The sequence below is a fragment of the Solea solea genome, chromosome 8, assembly GCF_958295425.1.
Source record: "Solea solea chromosome 8, fSolSol10.1, whole genome shotgun sequence".
Taxonomy (NCBI): Eukaryota; Metazoa; Chordata; class Actinopteri; order Pleuronectiformes; family Soleidae; genus Solea; species Solea solea.
Genome location: NC_081141.1, coordinates 22,533,566 through 22,556,020, shown reverse-complemented (window position 1 = coordinate 22,556,020; position 22,455 = coordinate 22,533,566). Strand labels below are relative to the sequence as shown.

At 39.8% G+C, this 22,455-nt stretch overlaps 1 protein-coding gene across 1 annotated transcript in view; it reads right to left on the bottom strand.

Annotated features, from left to right (window-relative positions):
- Positions 1–22,455, bottom strand: part of pip5k1bb (phosphatidylinositol-4-phosphate 5-kinase, type I, beta b) — a 47,565-nt gene that overhangs the window by 23,727 nt on the left and 1,383 nt on the right. Inside the window, exons 2-4 of the mRNA XM_058636767.1 lie at positions 5,210–5,292; positions 5,058–5,126; positions 3,516–3,646 (exon numbers count right to left, since the gene is read on the bottom strand). Of these exons, the coding sequence (XP_058492750.1) occupies positions 3,516–3,646; positions 5,058–5,126 (200 nt within the window). The 5' untranslated portion in view covers positions 5,210–5,292. The remainder of the gene's footprint in view (positions 1–3,515; positions 3,647–5,057; positions 5,127–5,209; positions 5,293–22,455) is intronic.

Here is a 22,455-nt window from a genome sequence, read left to right as displayed (position 1 = left end):
CAAAGATTCACCCACATTGTAGCGGCAAACTGGCCTGTATAGAGTTCTCTGCCTGGAGACTGAGGACGGCTTTGATTACTGGCTCTAAACAATTCAAAACAACACATGAGCTTTTACTCCGCGGGGGTAAAAGGGGAAAGAAAAAGAAAACATACAATAACCTACTTTGTTGGGCTCGGAGACTTTCTCAGGTGAGCTTTGACAAAGACTGACCCTGTTTTGCAACCAGCCCACCCCTTTTGTCCCAGGGGAACACCGCAGAGTAAGCATGTGTGATAAGGTTAGAGTGACTCAGCCGTTGGGATTTTCATCACATAAACTCACATTGGTCTCAATCTGAGTGACCCTAAATCTACAAAAAGTGGATTAATTAAGGCTTTTGTTTTCCAGGGCAAGTCTAAATCTGGTTTATATTTCGGGGACTTGTGTGGGTTTTTCCTGGAAAAGAGGCTATTGTGTTTTCTGTTGTGTGTTGTATTCAACAGTGAGGCGCGGGTGTGTAACCGTATACCTGTGATTACTGCACAATGAAATCTGACTGCTCTGTTTGATGCGTGAGGGCAGCAACAATTATCTTGCCATCAGCGACTTGACAGTCCATGATGGTTTCGTACGCCTCGCGTGGATACCGTTTAACAACATACATCACCAGACCATGTTAAGTCAATCAAACAGTGGAGCCACCTGTGAGTGTGCGTCTGTGGAAAGATGTGTGGTGGTTGTCATAGATACGTGTGTCTGTGTCTAGTAGGCTGTGTGGACCAATTGTCAAGCAAACAAGGCTTTAACAGGCTAAAGACCTGGTTTTAGGGTTAGAATTAGGGATTAGGATACCACTTTTTCTGTGTCCAATACGGATATCAAAAACTTGAGTATCTACCGATACTGATATTATTTCCAGTACAGTCTTTTCAGACCATTTATGAACTAGGGAGCTGTTACCAACACATTTGTGCTGAGTCATTTCAAAGACACAATTCTCCAACTGTGTAATAAATACTGTTCTCCCAAAAAGAATAAAGTAACAGCTAAAACGTGACTCAGTTAAAATGGTGTTGTTGATTTTTATTTCCATTTTTTACAGTGTGTGTATATAGCGAAGCATGCGATATATTGATATCTATCCGATTCCAGTGATTTTGACTTTTATCGGATCAATACCGATTCTGACCGGTAAGGGTCAGGGTCAGGGTCAGGGTTAGGGTCAGGGTCAGGCATTTAGTTGTGATGGTTAAACCCTTTAACCCATGAGTGTATAGCTGCTGATACGTTTGGGCAAGCACATGTTGCATTACTGTAATTATGCGACGGTTTGTGCTATCAGAAAAAGTCCAATGGTTTCTGAAAGCTAAGAAGTTTTACTTGTTGTTATTCTGGTAATTTCACTGGCACTATTGTAGGGAGCCCGCGAATCAGTAAATTTTCTTGGCCTGTTTTTGCACATTTTAAGGCTTAGGTGTTACGGGGCTAGACATAATGCATTCCGCATTATGTCTATGAGTCTCCTTACAAAGAACGCAAAAGCAGCATGTGTGTTTATGTGTGTGTGTGCGTAGGTGAGTGTGATCTGCAACATCTTGAGGCGTCGAAAAAACTAGACTGACAGGACAAACAGCAGAGGAGAAACATCCAGAGAGCAGTGGTGAAAGTGAAGGAGGCAGTAAACGCATCTCCATCATTCAGCTGCTCTCTGAGGACAATCTGTCAGCAGAAAAAAAGGAAGAGAGCCGATGGTTTGTGAGCTATTGCAGACGACAAAACGCAGAGAGAGAGTGTGGAATAGAAAAGGGAAATAGTTAGACATGGATGTCTTTTTCTTTTTTTCTTGCAGTCTGCTCCATTTTGTGCGTTGTTGTTTTTTTTTCTCCCACTTTCAGCAACATTTTCACAGTGAAAGACTGAACCTAACTGTACCTTTCATTACATTTCATAACTCAGTAAAGCCTCTTGATGATGATGATGATGATGATGATGAGGGCAAAGCGAAGATGGTTTAACAAAAATATACTTTTGTGTAACAATAACTGTGTTTCAGCTGTTTTTATGCCATTTTTGATTAGAACTTAATTTACTGGATAAATTGTGTGAATTATAGTGTTGACCGTGACATATGATTAGATAATGGACTCATGTTATGCACCTGTGATTGGACTTTAATGGAGACCAGGTGGACGCAGGACTGTCACTGTAATGTGTGGCTGTTGCTGATGATAAAGGTCTGTGTGCGTGCCGAGGTTTGCATACACACATACTGAGTACATATCCTGCTGCAGCATCACAAGGGTTAAACCCCAATGTATTTCCTGACAGGAATAACTCTCTTCCTGAAGCTTTAACAAAAAAAATTTAAAAAATAAAGCCTTTAAAGCCTCTTTTTTAGGTGATGATGCAGGTATTTGACCATAACTTACAAAAAGATCTCTGGTCAATATGTTTTGCTTAATGGTCACAAATTTTCTTTTTTATAAATACATTATTTTTAATAATAAAGTATGGGCAGCAACCCAGTCAGAACAAAAGCCTTTCCCTCTGTGTGGGTGTGTGGTTATACAGTAATCTTGGGGATTAGGTAAATTGGCCACTCTAAATTGACTGTAGGTGTGAGTGTGAGTGTGAGAGTGAATGGTTGATGGACTGGTGACCTGTCCAGGGTGAGCCCTGCCTTTTGCCCCATGTCAGCTGGGATTGGCCCCACCCCTGTGACCCTCATGTGGACGATAAAGCGATAGAAGATGGATGAATGGATATATAACATTTTTGCAATTTTCTTTTCATAACACAACAAAAACAACATACTTTCTAATTAGAAAATATTATAATCGGTATAGCATTTCAGTACACTAATTAACCATAAAAATAGGTACAGTATGGGTGAGAGCTACAGTGTGACATGCTGAACAGTATGTGTGAAAACATGAGTCACACTTTCAAAGAATCTCCGATTCTGTTTCAGGATTATATAAAAAAAAAAAAAATGCTCTTTTAAGCTGTAAGAAGCACACGGTGTAAGCTGATTTCACACTTCTTGGCAGGATAATCCGTAGGACTAGTTTTATCCCCGCATCAGGACGTGGACAAGCAAACTTGACTTTGTTGATAATGATAAACGACGACGGTGTCTCTTAAATATACATCTTGCTGCACTGGGTGTCACAGTGCCTGCAGTTTCCACTGAGCAAGATTAATAATACATCTGTGTTTATAACACCTGACCCAGACGTACAATACTAGCCCAGAGTACAATATTTGAATTGGCAAGAGACAAAAGCTTAACCTTAAGTCGCTTTCCATTCATTGACTTTACAGGATCAGGGAAACTATAGTAACCAAGGAGCAGCTGGTTAACACCTACGTATACGGAGCATCTCTCCTGTTTTTTTGAGACTTTATATAAAAAGAAAAAGTCCTGTATAACTCACAAAGTTATTTTTCCCCCCATAGATTTGCACATCATTGTGTATAAAAGCCTGGTATAAATATGTATTTGAGTGGGCTGACGCTGTGTCTGCACTGACCTCGGCAGAAAGACACTCTCCACTACATAGAAGTCTTGCATAAGCACGTCTCTGTCGGGCTTGGAGGTGAGGTTGCCCACTGTGTAGCCAATACCGAGCTGAATGGATCCCTTCAAGGCTGATGACGTGGTCTACATGGAGAAAAAAGAAAAACATCACGTCAGCTGTTGCTGTTGCAGTTCAGGGTGATATATTGACTCTTCTACATGCAGGTTAGGAGAAATGATCTAACCTGAACAAGGTTATCATGCTGCTGTTAATTTAGTTGTTTAACATTTTCAAAAGGTTACAGATTACATATATATGTATATATTGGGGGGGGGGGGGGTTCCAATAATATCACGATACAACTAGGGTTGGGGAAAAACGTCGACTCCTAGAATTTGGACGGGAATCGATTCACAAATGTCCAAATTCAGATTAGTTAAAGTTGTTAATAATCTAAAATAGATGGTACGAAAAGGCGTAACTCCAAAGTCACCTGGACGCTTCATTGGGAGAACGTAACAAAGGAACATGGAGCTGAGATACAGCAACGCTTTTTCACTGACATGACGATCCCGATCAAAATGGGGGAAAGCGGGTAGAACAGCAACTACATGTGATGCTTGGACATCTTTGGCCACCGAGTTTTACATCACTATAAATGTCACGTGTGCTCCAAACAAGAGCAATGAATAATAATAATAATTTTGTAAATTAAATATGTGAAATACTGTAATTCAAGATGTCACAAGCCAAGGTTGATGGTACCTTTTGTTTTTGTTTATTTAACAGAGCAGTTACAAACTGTTGTGCATCAATTCAAGATGCATTGATAATCGTTTTATAAGCGAATCGTAGCCCCTGAATCATAATCGAAATCGTGACACACCTAAATCGATACGAGTAAGGATTTCTCTATTTCATCATCTATCTATCTATCATTTGAGCAGCGCCACCGTGGGGAGACACAGTGAAACTGGCCGGGACTATTTACTTTAGAGCACCTTTATTTATAAATTAAAATATCGATATTTGCCCTGGAGTATTGATTATCGTATTGCACGAGAAAGGATGATGATATGTTAACACGTATAGTTAAGTGTTATTTTTGTTATTATTCCTTGGCTCAGCACCCCTAAAGCCCCTGATGTAGCGTATCGATAGCTGAGTTTATTTTTACTTTCTCATTCACTAATCTTTAAAGAAGTGGAGCATGAAGTGCCCTTACATAAAGAACCTTTCACCAGATTTTAATCCGCGCTGCTGTGACGCACTCATCTTTCTTAAGAAATACTCTTATAAGCACTGACGTCTTACATTTGGAAAAAATGAAAGAAAACATGTGTGACCAGTGCATGGCAGCCGGCCATTGCAGGAGTCAGGACATTATGTGCTGGGGAAGGACATTTATGAGGACTCATGTGACTGAGAAATAAAGGTCGTTTGGACTCGCTGGTTCCCAGCAGCAGCAGCATTCCAAATGTTATGAGAGCAGGTTCACATTCATCACGAGAGTAAAAAAAAACAACATGCTGTGTGTTCTCTTCTCTTTCATACCTTCTTGTATGTCTTCTCTCTGCTTGTGTTCCATTGCCCCCCCATCCCATTTTCTGTTGTGGTTGACATCTGAAAGAGACACAGAGTCATCAAAGATAAAGATAACATGAGCTGATTTCTTGGCGTTACATAAGTGCAGACACTGATCTTACCTTGCTTAAGAAAAGGCTGTGCCAGGCAAACAAGACTCAGGGCCACATGTCTTGATTGTCAAGTGTCGATCTGTCAGACGACCCTGCACGAGAGCAGACGCGCAATGAGTTGGTGTCACACAATCAAACAAAACCTCTACATCAGGGGCCTCAATCTCAAATGACCTGGGGGCCACTGAGCATTGAGTGTGGTCAGGACCGGGGCCGGTCAAGTGGAAAAACTTTTTCAGAGAAAAGCAACCATATTCTGATAAAGCAACAACAATATTTGTGATGATATTTCACAGAATTTCAAAAGAGAAGTGTATCGGGCCGATACTGGTCAAAATCACGGGATCAGATGCCTGGCAATCCAAATATCATCTGTTGATTTCTTCTTTATGGGAGAAGAATATTTGCTACACAGTTGGAAGAATTATGTCTTTGAAATGACTTGAAATGACTCAGCAGAAATACAATCAAATGACTGTGTCGGACTGATATTGGTGTTTGCGGTATTGGTATCAGTATCAGTATCAGTATCAGTATCGGACACAGTCTCGTAGTATCGTTTAAACCCAACCAATCACTACAACCAATCAGATGAAAGACAGTGATTTCCACTGATGAGTCAGCAGATTTCTGGTATGGATGAGCCGATACAACACTTGGTATCTGCAACATTTAAGCTGAGTCATGTTGTTTTAGGCTTTTTATTTCTTCTTTATGGAAGATGAATATTTGTAATACAGTTGGAGAATTATGTCTTTCAAATGACTCGGCACAAATGTGCTTCATCAGACTGATATTGAGTTTCTGATATCGGTATCAGCATTGGACATAAAGTGGTATTGTGGCATCCCTAGTATTTATGATGTAAAATGAGTCTTTGCATTAAAAAACATAGAAGAAATAACTCATTATAAACTTGATATTAAGTGGTTGGCCACATGGAATCCACTGGAGAGCTGCAGGTTTGAGATGAGTCGAAGAAACAGACTGCACAGATTCCTTAATTAACAGTAAAACAAGAGTTTTTCCTTTTTAGTTTGAGGACATTTTAACGCCCCTGCTCTCCTCTTCATCTCAGTCTGATGGGAGACGAGTCTATTTCTTAACTCTCACTTCTGCTTTAACAGCCCCTCGTGACTCATGAAACGTGCAAATTCATCTGTATTTAACAATTCAACCACTTTCAATTACAAGGAAACAACGTATGTCTATCCATTATTAGGCAAAATATTCTTTATTTATTCCATTCCAGGAGGTGAGCTGCTGTGGGAGCACTCCAGTTTCCAGAGTGCACTCACACTAAGACACAGGCTTGACATATTATTTGCTGCGCCACTCGACCGTCTCTGCCTCCCTCCTGTTTCACTTCACTTATTCTTCAGAGAAAACAAAGGCAGAGAGACAAAAGTCAAATAAGAGGTGTGACATAATGTCCTCAGTCTGGCGAGAGAGCGGGGGGAAGTGGGTATGCCAACAAAGGAAATGAGATGACTCTTTCTCCAAAAAAAAAAAAGAAACACTGTCTGATAAGCTGGGGCAAAACCTGCAGTCACAATACCTCCTGAATATAAATGCACCTGCAGCCTTAATATTGCACAATATCTTTGTAATCAGTGCTGTGGCGCCGTGTCCTCCACTCACCTGCTGTGTGACCAGCAAACACAGTCTGACAATATAAGGACACAGAGTGTAATTAAAGTGCGTTTCATGGCACCAGATATAAGAATGAAACTATAGCCGTTACACAGCTGTAGTGTGTTATTTCTTATCAATATCAGCACCACGTTCATCGCTCTTATGTTTAAATTTAGTCCTCAGATGAACACATTATCACACACTCCATTCAGATATTAAAGGAATGGAGCTTATCTTCAGGCTGGCTGCTTATCTGTCTGTTGCTATAAACAGAGACATCCCACCAAACAAAGGTGCAACAAATTTGACTCGCAGCAAACCGCCCCGCAGCTCCGCTCGTGTTTGTTTATGCTCCACTTTTCCACTTTAACCACGACAAACAAACACAGGGACACGGACAACTCGTCTTGTTCTGGTTGTTTACACCGACTGTGAAGACAAATGTACAATACGTCGTCCTCTGGTTGGATCAGTGACGCTCAGGCGTCGTCTGTGGGCAAATAAACCTGCTTCACACCTGATTTATGCCAGTAAAAGTGTTGGGTGAGTTACTTTAAAAAGTAAATACACTTTTAAAGTAGTAAAGTCAGCCCAGACCAGCCCTCCCTCCAACAGCACTCCTCCAACTGCTCATTTGCCTCAGTGAGCTTAACACCTCTTTTACTCAATTTTTATTAAATTTCAACTCTAAACCTAAACCCAGCCTCTGAATCCTCTTTTTAGGTCCTTACTGGTCTTAATTGCTCATTTTAGCTCAACATCCATAGAAAATAATGCCAGTTTTGTAAGTTGGGTTCCCACTCAGAGGGAAATAGAAGATAAAGCCCAGTTACAAATAAAGTTGTATTGGTTTGGATGTAAACATCCGGTTTAAAATATATTCATTCCATGACTGAACATGATTGTCTTTTGGAGTGTTTACATTTTCTCAAATATTGACGAGTCAATGTTACAGTTTGTTTATGGGTGTCTGCTTTTGTGGCCTTGTGTACAAACCTGGCAACCGAGTGACACCAACACAACTACATGAAGTTTCATTCAAATCCCACAAAAGAACCTAAGACAGGGAGTCAAGTTGGTTGCTATTTTAAGATAACGCTGGTTTACATCTTGGTGGGTTGAAATATTTGATATTCGAAAAAATGCATTTCTATGGCTTAACGTAGGTCTAATGCCAGTATTCTTACATTTTAAGGCTCTGTAGTTTTATTAATTGTCATTTTATTGAAATCAGTTGTATGGGACCATGAAGCAGCCCTTACATTGTATGAGTAATACAGTGTCCTTTTGTTACAAATAAAACTCTAGCACTTCAAAATAACTGTCTGGAAAATCAGGACAATCGTCTTCTATATTCATACGAGTTGACTTCATCGATTCTTGCAAGAATGACTTTGGACTTGCTTGAGACTTGAAGGTTAAGACTTGAGACTTGTGTAGTGTGTGACTTACTCCCATCTGTGTCTGCAGTAGCCTGATATTTGTGTAACCAAAGTAGAGTAAAAGTCACTTGGAATGCTGCGGGCCACAAACGATATCCTTGTATCGATAATGCGCTGTGTCATTTTCAGGAAATGCACCTGAGCCATTGTTCTGTGTGACTGCTCGTAACAGTCCCCTAAACCTGAGGAATGTTAACAAGCCTGGGTGTCAGTGTTATGTAAAAGGGATTGTTTGGATGGACCCTTCTCTCTCTCTCCCCTCATCCCCTCCCTCCCTCCCTCCCTCTCTGTCTCACCTGACCCATAACCCAGCTGGTGCTGTAACAGACTGTTTCCAGAACAATCCACGAGGGGCCCACAGCTGCAGTGAACAGCAGCAGGTCTGTTGTTGTTGTTCACCTCTCAACAAAGACAGACAGAGAGAGAGGGAAAGAGGCAGACAGACGGATGGACATAGCGTCCAAACCGTCCGTGTCTTATCGCTGCCACACAAAACCACAGGAGCGTACAAAGGAAAACAAGGGAGTGCACTTATTGTACACTGTTACTCATGTGTAAAACAATACTGTCTGAGCTGCAATCACATCACACTGTGCTACAAATACCAAAAAAATAAATAAAAAAATGCATCATCGTCAAATCAATCAGCCTTTGGTAGACAGTGAGTGCTTTGTGGTGTGGGTGAGAATCAAATGGGTAATATGATATGTCTGATCAATGGGGGGGGAAAAAGGACAGTGTGTACTTGAAAGTTAAATTTGATTATATCATTTTCGATCTGGGTCATAAAGAGCGGGTATGGGTTCTCTGTTTCTCTGGCTTTGTGAAAGTCCAGCAAGGTCACACAAGGATACTACAACACCATGTCCATGTAGAGCAGAGGGAAAATATTATAGGAATGAGGAATTATCCTCTGCTGAGACGGAACACTGGAGCCAAGTGGCTATCAGTTGTGACATCACAAATAAGAATCTCATTTGACTGTTGACGTGCAACCAGAAGACAACAAAGCTCCTGTTGGACAATACCAGCTGTCAATCACACTGTTGTCTACTTGTATGTGCCATACTAAATGGGAACACGATTTAAAAAATTTGACATTATGTGCTTTTACTCTACTATATTACTATAACCTTAATTTATCTACCAGGATGCAAAATGATTCAATGAAATCGATAAAGTGCATTTAGGCAAAAGATCTACAGCCATATGTTTCTGCATCCAATTCATCTAAAAAATACTGTAAAAGTGTTTCCTTGAAATCCTTGGAAGTTTGTGAATTAAAATATAAATAATTCAAGGACCTTGAAAGTTTTTTGAAAATCGCCCTAAATAGACATGGGTTATTGAAAGTGCTTGAATTTTGTGCAAGAAGTTAAGTTGATATTTAGGTAAACATCTCCCTTGTTTGTTACAACGCCACCTACTGTTTCATGCCCTGCATTGCTGGATGCACGTAGACTAGGCCTACACAGAACAGAAGTGGAGTCATAATTACTGGCGGTGTTGTGGACACTGACCACTGTCTCTCTCCGCCGTTGACTTGAGATTCCTTGCAGAACAATGAGCGAGTAACGAGCACATGACGTGATGTCTGGGAAATGCAAATTCCAAGATCTCTGTCTCACCAAAAGAAAATGACCAAGACTGACTTTGACCAAGATCCCAAGGACAATGTCTTGTCCAGATGCAGAGCACGCTGCAAATCAATAACAGTGGACACCATGGGTCAAGACGCTTTTAGAAGTTGTCCTCCCATCTTAACCTGTCAGCACATGGGGTCCTAGATTGGTGTCCAATGTGACCAGATTTTGTTCGAAAAATGTTTACTGATGTTGTTAATCGAGTGGAAAGTAGGCTTATATTCTCGTTGACTCACCCCCTAGTGGCTATTTAATATATCCTTACTTCCATGTTGTCTTCATCTGGCAACCCTAAAATATTATGTCAAATAATTCTAACTGTTTCATCTGCAAAGTTTCATGGCAATTCCATTGCAACAGTGTAAACAGTGTATGTTTCTTTCATTATACGGTATCTCTGCACTTGTGAACCACTTTGCATTTGAAACTTCTGCTCTTTCCCTCAGTCTCTCTCTCTCTCTCTTCCCTTCCTGAAACGCAACCACCCTTCAAACAAACACACCCGTGTGCAGATCAAACACTGGCTCTGACAGCATATCTTCCTCCACAGTTCTAGGGATATTGCCAAGGGTACCAGTCAGTCAGACGCTGTGCAAGTCAAATAGCCACTCTGTGGCCAAGAAGTCGTCCTGGCAGGGAGCGAGCAGACATGGGCCGTCTGGTATGATAAATATTCAGGTCCAATACATCTGAGCAGTAGAAGAACAACACGGATTCCAGTGGGCAAGGGTGTAGTAATAGGGATGAAGACAGGAATGACAATTCCAATACCTATTGTCACAACCCCAGGATTATTCCATTACTTCCCATGACGGTTTTGGTTCTTTGTGTCTGGTTTTCTGTTTCTTGGTTCCTAGTCAGTTTATGTCCTGTTATGATTCCCCGCCCACCAGTGTGATTAAATCCCGCCCTCATTACTTTCACCTGTGTTCAATTATCCACACTTGCAGCCTTTCCTCATCTTTCAGTCTCTGCCAGCTTGTCTGCCCAGTTTTTTGTATGACCCACGCTATTCTCGTTGATTCTGCTTTGTGATTTTGATACCTTTGCTTTTTCTTCTGACTGCCTGACTGTGTACTGAACTTTTTAAAGATGAAACTCAAACCAAATCAGGAAAATGAAAGTCCACGTAAAACTTAAAAAACAAAGGTTAGGATTGCGACATTGCACCTAATAGTGTGCGAGACTCGGTACGACTGGGGGTTGCAACATTCAGCCATGTCTGAGTTTGCATTCAACCTTTTGAATAACGTATTCCCCTCCTCGCCTGAGGCGGCGCTGCATCAAGAATTACTGAAGGAGAAAACAAGACGAACAATGAACAAGAAAACTTCTGTTTCCGCCACATTAGAGCAAAACATGGAGCTGCATCAAACGTGCGAACATACGACACATATACGCTTCAACAATGGGCTCAGCCATTTCTGCCGTCTACCGTTCTACACGAGCGTATGCTTTGGTTGTGTTTACCCATAATGCCCCGCGTTGCAGTCTGCTTCCTGCATTGGGTTCACTTGAAGCAAATCGAGACATCAGAGTTCAGTTGTGCATTCACACCTCTTTCTGAGCAAACAAACGAGGGTTAGATTAAGAAGGGCTTAATCTCATCAGCATCAGTGAACCAGTAAACTCGTTCCCACAGATTTGATTTAACCCCATCAAGTTATACATTAAAACATGTATCCTGTATACATATAAAGAATATATGTCATTTTCTGCCTTTATTTTTAAAGATTGACATCAGCCGTAAGAAAGAAAAACCATATCCGTCGACCTCACATCATACACATGGGCTCCTGTTTGCTGTTCTTTGCTTCAGTCCCAGGACACGATTGGATTACTGCAGCAGATTTTACACATAATGGAGAATCAATAGAAGAGCAGCAATGCAGAGCGCTGAGGACTGGAGTGCTGGGCTTTTATGACCTTCACAATCCCCGACTGACAGTGAGATGTTAGATAAGCATGGATATCTGGATTTGGATGAATACAATCAAGAAGATGCATGAGGGAGTCAGCTTAGCCTCGGGGCTGCTGAGGATCAGCACCATCAACGTAACTGCTCTGGTCCCTCGCTCACAGACACTCCTTGTTTGTTTTTATTTTGTTGTTCTTTTTTTTTTATTTTTTTTACCAAATATCTATATTCAACAGCCACATGCAGCGTCATATTCAAGATTCAAGGTTTTATTTGCCATGTGGACACGCACAGTTACAGTTTTATGCAGGCTTTTAGTGTCAGCAGTATAAAAGGGAGAGAGAGAGAGAGAGAGAGAGGTGATAAACAGAATAAGTAATGAGAGAAAGAAAGGCCGCTATAAAATCGGTACACATAATAAAAATACAGTCAAATACCATAAAATACATTTGTAAGTACAGCAGCATTTGTATGGTAGTTTAAGTGTTTAATTGTGTATTTTTACAAATGTAAAACATATTTACCATATGTACCTTGCATTAGAACATAGGGCAGGTTCTATACTGTATGTAATTATTACATTCAATGCTTTGAATGTCTGGGCTGAAGAAATTATTAGAAGAAGACAAGTGTTGAAAATCAATAACCTTGACTTGCGATAAAGAACTCCAAACATTGCACCACAACTGCCGGAAATTATTATTAGAAGAGGAGGAATATTGAAAAGAAGCAGATTTCAAGATATATATATATATATATATATATATATATATATATATATATACTGTGTATATATATATATATATATATGTATATACTCCAGTGAAGACTGTCCTTCACTGGAGATAAGGGGCCTAACCCAAAGACCTAACTGAAACACCTGAATTCAGTACTTAACAGGTGTGTCCGAATACTTAAGTCCATATAAGTCGGTTGTTATCATTGTGACTCCACTGTGTAAACACTCACTGTTTGGAGATGTCAGTGTGATGACATCACAGGCTCAGTTACAACGACCGTGTAAAACGGTTGCTTCCGTGAAAATGTGCCATGTTCTGTTATGAATCAAGTGACTCGGAGACAAACATGGAAAGTGTGGGCGCTCCTACACACACACACACACACACACACACGCGCACGTACACGCACGTACACGCCAGCCGAGCCGAATTGATCAGTCCTATAAAACAAACAAACATCTTCATCCGCGTGAAATGAAAATTCAATTTATGTATGATTTAAATGTTTGCTGCCTTCCAGATTTCTCTGAAATTCAAAAGGTTCATTAAAATGTTCATGTTTAAAGACACTTTTACGTGCTATTCCAAGTCTTTTCTACAATCTTTAAATATCCAAATATCCAAAGATATCTTCTTTCAAATGACAGTAACATAAAATAATCCTCCTGGTTGGTTCATGTAATGAGCCGGCCTGAATTTCACCATGTTTTTGTTCCTGTTGTCTTATTTTTAGCCCAGGTCAGTTTGACTCTGACTCCTGTCTGACTGAAGGGTTACATGCTGTAAACCGACTCTCAATCATATTATTATTGACAATAATTTTGTTTTCTCTCCCTCCCCCTACCGAGTTTGTGCTCGTCCTCTGTCTCTCTCTGGCTTTGTTCTTATACTGATCTTATCCCTGATTCCAGAGCTTCAACACTACAGCTGAAATACTATTATTATTAACGATATAGCTACTCATCACTGCTAACTAGGGATGTACGATATTGGACTTTTTGCCGATATCCGATATGTCGATATATTGGGCGTGCAGAGGTCATTTAGTCTCTTCTGTAGGGAAATGAACATAGTTTTCATACTTATGTCGCAGCAGACGTGGAAACAAATAAGCATAGAATTCAAGGAGGTAGCAGGTTTTTCAGCCTATTATTTAAGTCATATTGTCGATATCAATAACATTCAGACTAACGAGTATTTTAAAAGTCCAGATTTAGTTGGACTAACGCAATCTTTTTTTTTTCTTCTAATGTCATGTAAACAAATCGACTGAACAATATGTGGGAGATTCACAGACTTACATGTGACATGAACAGAAAACATTGAGAGGGAGGAGAAACGGAGACGGAGCGAGGGACAATAGACGTGAGGGGACAGAGACAAAGGACAAAAGCTGCGATGGTTTCAAATGTGCTTCACTTGAGATTTCTGTATTGTCCGGCAGGAACACGTGAATATTCCTTCACCACGGGGCAATATTTCCGTGAAGAACATTTGAGTTTACAATCACAAGACAGAACATTTGGTGAGATGACATAAACACAAGGAACTCAGGGGGAGGACTCCGAGGTCCGTGCATTTGTAATTCAGAGAGCGTCTCAGTTCCAGTCTGAATAAGAAGCAGTGAGGAGGAGGAGGAGGTCACCCTCTGTGTCCCTCTGTGTCCCTCTGTGTCCCTCTGTGTCCAGCCAGTCACATGATTAGGCCGAGGGAATGGAGGGTGGGAGGGGTGAGGGACACTCAGATAATTAGTACATCGAGGGGGGAAAACAGAGACGATGGTCTCTGAAGACGCAGATAATCTGTGTAACAAGGACAAGGATCATATTACTACAGGATTATTTTTGTCAACCACCAGTGAAAATAATAATAATAATCCTGTAGCAACATGGTTGTGGCTCATTTTAAATTCTTAAAAATCCTAATTCTATGTCATTCATTTCATTACGTTTTAGTTTACTTAACTTAATCAACTTAGTTTTTCTAAGTCATAATAAGTAAGTATAACTGATCAACAAATCCATCCCCATGAACGTGACAATCTACAATATTAACCCTAAATATTTTACTTTTACTTAAAGCTGTAGTGTGTATTTTTAAAAAACAAAAAACAAAAAACAATATATAACCAAATGGCCCCTAAATTCAAACTGTTGTCAAATGCGTTCACACGATGCTGACTGAGCCGATCAGTGCCACACAACTCTCTCTGTGTTCCTCCGTACAGCAGTGTTTTGTTTTGAACGTGGCCTGTGACATTCCCACACTGCACACAGAGTGAGTGATGCAACGCATGTCACGACCGTCGGAGTCAAGCTGGGACCACAGCGGCTAAAGCGAGGCGGCTTCACACAGTTGAATTATACGGCTGAAAATGTTCCCGTGACATGTTTCAGAAATGGATTCTACAGCTACAAATAAACCCTGTGGTTCAGGACGATTTCACAGTTGTATTTTCATCCTAATCACTATTTTCGATAAAAGCGATCACACAATATTGAAAATTCCAACCTGAATCTGAAACGTAACTATGGGTCATTTTGGTGAACCACTTAGTACGGCCTCAAAGGTCTAACCTAACAAACCTATCTTTATGAGGACATTTTGACCTTGTGTAGACATTTTTGTCTGGTCCCCACAGCTTTAAAAGATTGTGTCCTCACTAATATATACAGTTTTATCAGGCAGTGTTTTGGTGATTACTGAAAAGTGCACAGAGGATGACAGAAGTTCTACGCTGGAGCTTTTAATAACAAAAGTGAAAATGAAATCCTTTTTTATGACCTTTCACAGTCCCAATGCAACACCTCCACAGCCCAATAGTTGGCCACACGCAGACTCATGAACACAGTTTGGCTCATATCACCATGGAAAGAGGCATCGATTGACATTGCAATGCCTTGCTTCGTAATTAACGCTGGGCTCTGCCAAAAGTCCAAAGGTCCTCTCGCTTTTCTTTAAACCACACGGAGGACGAGACTGTGTTTGTTCCAAGACGTGGTCGATGGTGAGAGAAAGGGAGACGGTGGCCCTGCCTTTATTGATCTGAGATAAAGAAGAAGGACGTAGAGTTCTCTTTTGTATTCATTTCTGTTCACATATTATGAAAGAATTGCAGAAATGGTGGCAGAGGGGGACACAGAAGGGTTGCAGGAGACTCTGAGCATGGCCAAAACAACAACAACAAACATCACAACCTCCACATAATCTGAATTCCTGCAAGGCTGCCAACCTCCTGCCCTGCCAGCAGCCTGCACTCAACCAATCAGCAAACAGAGGAGAACAAGAACGAGGCAGTCAACATTAGAGGTCTCCTTTGGGAGAGGTTTTTTTCTTTTCTTTTTTTTTGTCGTCCTTTCAAAAGCTGCCGTTGACGTGGGGCCGCGGGGCCCTCGCATTTTGAGGTTGTTAAGATCAAAGCGGTAATACTGGGGGGAAAAAAAATCTGCATCCAGATTCAGATGCTGCAGAAATAAATGAGGGACAAGAAGTTTGTGGAAAGTGTGTCAGGTCACATTAGGATTACATAAGTCCTGTGAATGTGGATTGTTGTGAAAAATACATACATTTTGCTCAAAGGAGATGTTAATGTCACCAAAGTGACTAACATTTCCTCTACAGCGACCACAATATTATATTTTCACTAAGTTGTATTTAAGTCATTTTTTTGAAACTATTTTTATTTATTTTGCCGTTTGTGTTTGTGTGTGTATATACATGTATACATACGTGTATAATAACTGTACAAATAATTTAATTTCTTGTTATTATTTTTATGAAAGAGTATTAGGGCCACATGTTAAAAAATCATGAAAGAAAACAGCATAAATTCTGAGAAAAAAGTCAGAATTCATGCAGTTTTATTAATTTTTTTCTTTATATATATATATATATATATATATATACATACATATACATATGTATATATACCAAATATGTTGATACAATGTTAGTATTGCTGTCCGTTTAAACGCGACATTCTGATTTCTGACTTTAGTTTATACCTTACAGCGTGTGTTTGGAGGACATACCTGGCAACCGGTTTGCCTTGTTTTATGGCACGGAAACAATAAAAGCTATAATTCAATAATAAAGTTTTAAAAAAAATGGATAAACTGATGACGTCAGTGATATTGTTTCCAGTTAAACTAAAAGGCGTTGTAGGCTACACTGAATGTTTAACTTCTCAGCTATGACTAGAAATCTGGTTCACAAGATTTCACATCGTAATATTAGGAGAAATTTAGCTTGAGATCTGACATGTTGGTTGAATAATAATTATGACTTTATTCCCGAAAGATTATAGTTTCCTTAGTTTGGCCCCAAAACTCTGTCGTAAAAAATAAATATGACTTATTCATATTTTTCATCTTTGTGAGGTCCAAAATAACCTACCAACCTATCTTTGTGGGGGACATTTTGTCTGCGCCACACAACTTTAAAGAGCTTTGTCAGGGTTAAGACCTGGTTTTAGGGTGAGAATTGTGTTTAGGTTAAAGGTTAGGCACGTAGTTGTGATGGTTAAGGTTAGGTTAAGGGGCTATGGAATGTATTATGTCTATGATGTGTCCTCACTAACAATAAAAACAAGTTTGTGTGTGTGTGTGTATGTGTGTACATGTCTTAAATAGGCTGTGTGGACCAATTGTCAAGCAGACCTATCTTTGTGAGGACATTTTGCAGTGTTAGGGTTAGGGTTAGATTAGAAGCAGTGTGTGTGTGTGTGTGCGTGTGCGTGTGTGTGACATTGTATAATTGTGAGGGCAAAATTAATCACAACATTCCTGATAAAAGAGAGTTAATTATAAAGTTGTGACTCAGTCCTGGTAGCTCTGTGGTTTGTGCTGACATGAGTGTGGCCTGGTTGATGAATGAGCACAATAACAGAGATAAGAGAGAAAGAGAGAGAAAGAGAGAGAGAGAGAGAGAGGGCGTAGGTAGAGGTGCGACACACACACACACACACACACACACAAAGGTGTGAAGGTTACAGGTCAGTAGAAAATCAGTAAAGCTGGTGAAACTGTGTTTCAGTGACTCGCCTGGAGTTTATGATGTAATCTAATAATCTGGTTGTGAACATAGAAAAAAAAAGAGCCACTGATTGAATTAGTCCAACGATCAATTGTTTGGCCGACGAGAAAATTCCAGCGATGAAGAGTAATTCACGACGTTGTTTACCCAGCGGTTACCGCTTCACACGCGAAGCTCGTTCACGATGGTCAATATTTGCTTCTCCACATTTTATCAGCAACAACGGCCCGAGTGTTTCGTAAATAAGTAACGAGGAATTCAAGTGGCCGTCCGTTTAAAACGGGCTTGAACATGACTATTGTGTCATCACACTGAATAAATGAGTTTAAGCCACAGTATTTTTAGACTAGATGGATATCAACTCAAAAACTCACAAATCCACTTTACTTACTGCTTTGATATTTAATAGAATAAACATGACATATTTAGTACAGAATAAACCAAAAATACGACTAGATTAAATTAACCAATTTTCCAGGCAAACAATAAAGCAGCACTCGTAACATATACACTGCGCCCGAACGACATTTGACATTCAGCTTTTATATATATATGCAGTTTTTTTAACGTGTATTTAATCCACAAACAAAGAGTAAATAAATTGTTTATTATGACAAATGATCCGATTGGTTTTGTTTCAGAATAAGAGGTTGACATCAGTGCTGAGCAATATATAGATATTATAAAAATATCACAAGATTGTAGAAGATCATGGTTGATGTTAGGGATGACACGATACCACTTGTACAGTATTTTGTGCCATTTCACGTCATTTCAAAGACGGATTCTTCAACTGGGTAACAAATATTGTTCTCTCATGAAGAAAAAATCAATAATCCATAACATGACTCATCTAAAATGTTCATTTTAACAGTCTGTGCATAGTCAAACATGAGATATAAAGTATTTTTGGATTGTATCATTTTTATAAGTCCGATATCCGATCCAGTGATTTTTGACGAGTATCAGACCAATATCGACACTGAGTATCGTATCAGCTTGTCCCCTGTTGATATATAATGCAGATTTTTTTTGGTGGGGGCAATAAGTTTTGCCCATTTCATTTTCTTTGTCCCTTCAATCTGATAAAACGTTAGAGTTTAATGACAACAAATGATGCCACAAACACCTGCAGCGATTATTCACGTTTGTTAATTGATGAATAATCAACTATTTTGATAGCTGATTATAGAAGATAGAAGTAATTGTCTTTTTTCAATCATTAAAACTAAGTTGTTTTTTTATATATATTTTCTGGTTTCTTTGCTCCATTTAACAAAAAGAAAATCATTAAAAAACTCAATAGTTTTGGTTTGCGGACAAAACAAGACATTTGAAAACATCATTATTTCAAGGTTTAGGAAACAATGAGAAACATTTTTCTGACATTTTCTGACATTTTCTGGACCAAACAAGTACTGGATTCGCTGAGGAAACTAATCAACAGCTTCATCGGTTATGAAAACAAGCGTTAGTTGCAGCTCTAGTCTGCAATCTGTGTCTGCACTGTAGATATTTCAAATAAAAATAAAAATGTATGAATTAAATATTAAACGAATTAAGTGAACAAGAATGTGTCAACTTACATATACAAGTAATCATCACTTAATTCATTTAAAATAACCCGCATGATATTAGATTAGAAGAATATCCATGACGCTGAATAACTGAGTGTAAACAAAGCGACGTCTCTCCCACAAACACTCACACACGTAAACATTATGAAGTTCCACGTGTTCATTATCACAGCACATCAAGGCATTTTTTTGCCCAAATCTGATTTCGGTTTGGAATGTGCCCAAACCCAACACTAAGCCCCGCCCACCCGCCCACCGTGTGCTGATACGAGGCACATGCTGGAGTCAGACTGAATTCACACAGAGAGCCGAGGACTGTGGAAGCCACTGACTTATGTAACTTGTCTTAATAAGCCTCATACGCCTGTTATTTTTGGTCCTCTCACTCCTGGGATCCCATGGTTCAGTGCACAGAGCTGCTCTTTGACCCAAAAAGTCACAAGACGCCACTAAAGAAATGAAAACTCCTACGGCTTTTAATTACCGTGCCACCTTTTCACACGAGGCTCGTTCACCAACAAATAGGAAACACTAATGTTTGGGTTTTTGAAACGTGGCCGTGTGATTTGATTTCATTTAGTCACAGAGAATCTGATCGAGATAATTGGGATCCTGAATAAACCATAACACCCTCTCATGAGGCGATCTGTCAGAGCCACAGACTTAGGTACAAAACAGACTAACTACACTAACAGGCCACTTTATTAGGCGATGAATCGGTCATTAATCACCAACTCATTTTATAACAATGACTATATTCGGTTTAAACAAGTTTTCTGATTTTTCAGCTTCTTCAATGTGACTATATGTTGGTTTCTTTGCTCCATATAACAAAGAAATCATTAAGAGTATAATCATTTTGGTTTGTGTACAAAACAAGACATTTTAGAACATCATTTCCAGATTTAGGAAACAATGAGGAACATTTTTCAACATTTTCTGACATTTTATGGACCAAACAAATACTCAACTAATCAAGAAAAAAATCAAAATATGAATTGGTTACAACAATTATCATCAGTTGCATTAGTAGCACATTCAGTCACAGGCGGACCAGGTGCCCAGGTGCAAAACATAAGACTAGACTAACTGGCCGCTTTATTAGGTACAACTTTTTGTACCTAATACCATTAGGCATGTAGACATGATCGAGACGAGCTGCTGGAGAATGAGGAAGGACAGTGATTTACGTGACTTTTAAGTGACTGGGATTTTTATACACAGCCATCTCTAGGGTTTAGATAAAATATCTGACAGGTTTGTGATAATGAAAAGATAACACTAACTAAAATAGCCACTAGTTACAACCAAGGTACACAGGAGACTCTTGTCACTTTATAAAGTGTCCTCAGTGCCTAATAAATTTTTTTTGATTTACTAACTTATTGTTATCTTTTTGTTTTCTCTTCTGCTCTAAATGTCAATATTATTTGTCTTTTTTTTTTGGCTCTTTCTCGGTCGGAAAATATTACATAATGCACAGATGCTGCACAGAAACTCTTCTGACGAGCGAACACATCAGTGCGAGGGCAGTGTGCTGCACAGCCTGTCTGTCTGCTCAGGTCGTACTCAAACATGAGATTTGCATGGACAAAGTTTACCTGTCAAACTTCCTCTGTGGCAAACTGACCGACGTGGCCCCGGCAACCACTGCCGCTGCCACTGCCTCCCAGGCAAATGTGAGTGAACAAAGAAAACCACATGCTTTTATTCCTGTGTCACACCACGACCTTGCCCCAAAAAGTCAGACAGGCGATATTTGCATAATTATTCTTTGTCGCCATACACAGGTGCATCAAAACTGTGGTCTAACAAAGTGGGAATTCAGTATCTCATGGAAAAGTCTGAAGACATTTGAGCATGTGTTGATTCATACTGCTAATTTCATCACTGAACAATCTGTTGTATATTTTCTCGATTATATGGGACGATCGTTTGGTCCATAAGATGTCAGATAATAAGATAATGTCAGGTAATTGGTATTGGTCTGATACTGGTTTAAAATCACAGTATTGGATATCTGTAAATGGTGAATACTGGTTAAAGCTCAGACAGGTTATGTGTACTTTGCCACGTCATGTGACCAGGGTTTGACTCAAGGAGTCACTTCTCATGTGAGCGACTGCATGTGGACTTCATTTAAGGTGAAAGAAAGAAAGGAAGAAAGAAAGAAAGAATGAATGAAGAAAGAAAGAAAGAAATAGTCTACATCATTTTAACCATATGAAAACGCCACAATCGACATTTCAAGAAATTTTAAAGATATAATTCTCCATCTTTGTAACAATGACTCTGCTCCCACAAGGCTCAGCAGAGCCATCCCTATCTGTGATTAGATATTTGAAGATATCATAGTCTGGACCAGAGGTGTTAAACTGACGGCCTGCAGGCCACATGCAGCCCCCCAATCTATCACGTACATCTATTACATACATTTCTTGTCATTACCATGTCAAAACAAATTCTTATTTCGTGGCATGGCCAAGAGGCAGATACAAGAAAATAACGACACAAAAGGGAAAACGCCACCATATCATACCCCAAGAAAATAATATCTACAATAAATAAAAGCAAGTGCAACGTTCACTTTCAACCCAAAAACTGAAAAGACCAGCGACCAAAAGGAGGTACAGACTTTGGGGTCAGGAGATTAATGACGTTGCAAGAATGTAGAATAAGGAAAATGGTGGTTTAAAGTTATCAAATTAAACAAAAAAAAATAGTTGCAAGACACAAATAAATCTCTCTCTATTTAAATCCAGCGTTTGTCAGTATAATGACATTGTAGGAGCTCAACAGGTGAACGACCTCATTCTCCCCGAACGTCATAAATCATAATCATCGATCTGCTCTTCTATCTTTGCACAGAATAATCAGCTTCACAGTGAATGTTTTGGTGGTGGGACATTTTCAGCAGTGGAGGAACCACAGACGGCCCCCGGCTGCCAAATACCAGGAAGAGAAATGTAGCAGTTCATTGTAAAGAGCGGTGATAACGTGACAGATATCATCGTGGCCATCGAGGCCTGCAAATGAAAGCCGGCGCACGTCTCACGGCACCGTCTGAGAAAACGTGTCACCTCGCCTCGGTCACCACAGTTAACCCGAGCTTCAAACGGAGCCACTTTCTCCTGCGTGATAACTGCAGCAGCAGCATTTCTCCACACTCATGCACACCATGAGGAGCCAAAGGTCACATTTCCATTGTTGTGCAAGTCGCCACACACTGGCAGTGGTCCATGAACAAAAGTTTCCAGATTCATCCG